The sequence below is a fragment of the Seriola lalandi genome, unplaced genomic scaffold (genome assembly GCF_002814215.2).
Source record: "Seriola lalandi dorsalis isolate HSWRI2012SDOR001 ecotype SW California unplaced genomic scaffold, Sedor1 jcf7180002054233, whole genome shotgun sequence".
Taxonomy (NCBI): Eukaryota; Metazoa; Chordata; class Actinopteri; order Carangiformes; family Carangidae; genus Seriola; species Seriola lalandi.
Genome location: NW_019524786.1, coordinates 4,225 through 4,811, shown reverse-complemented (window position 1 = coordinate 4,811; position 587 = coordinate 4,225). Strand labels below are relative to the sequence as shown.

At 44.5% G+C, this 587-nt stretch overlaps 1 protein-coding gene across 1 annotated transcript in view; it reads left to right on the top strand.

The window, feature by feature from the left end:
- The window catches only part of LOC111653587 (tripartite motif-containing protein 16-like protein), a 3,012-nt gene extending 2,434 nt beyond the window's left edge, over positions 1–578 (top strand). Inside the window, exon 2 of the mRNA XM_023404191.2 lies at positions 4–578. Within this exon, the coding sequence (XP_023259959.1) occupies positions 4–561 (558 nt within the window). The 3' untranslated portion in view covers positions 562–578. The remainder of the gene's footprint in view (positions 1–3) is intronic.
- The last annotated feature ends 9 nt before the right edge of the window (positions 579–587 follow it).

Sequence of the window (587 nt, the reverse complement as noted above, 5' to 3'; positions counted from 1 at the left end):
GAGCCCAGGACCAGAGCTGACTTCTTAAAATATTCACAGGAAATCACACTGGATCCAAACACAGCACACACACGTCTGTTATTATCTGAGGGAAACAGAAAAGCAACAGCAATGAGAAAAGAACAGTCTTATTCTAGTCACCCAGACAGATTCACTTCATGTGTGCAGGTCCTGAGTAGAGAGAGTCTGACTGGACGTTGTTACTGGGAGGTGGAGTGGAGAGGAAAAGGAGTTTCTGTAGCAGTCGCATACAAGAATATCAGCAGAGCAGGGAGCTTAAAGGAATGTGGATTTGGATACAATCACAAATCATGGGCGTTAGATTGTAACCAAAATAGATTTTCATTTTGGTCCAACTACATCAACACTCCAGTCTCAGGTCCTCAGTCCTCCAGAGTAGGAGTGTACCTGGATCACAGAGCAGGTGTTCTGTCCTTCTACAGCGTCTCTGAAACCATGACTCTCCTCCACAGAGTCCAGACCACATTCACTCAGCCTCTCTATGCTGGACTTCGGTTTTACTATTATGGAGACACAGCAGAGTTGTGTAAACTGAAATAGACAGAAGTGAGTTCAAATGTGTGTTT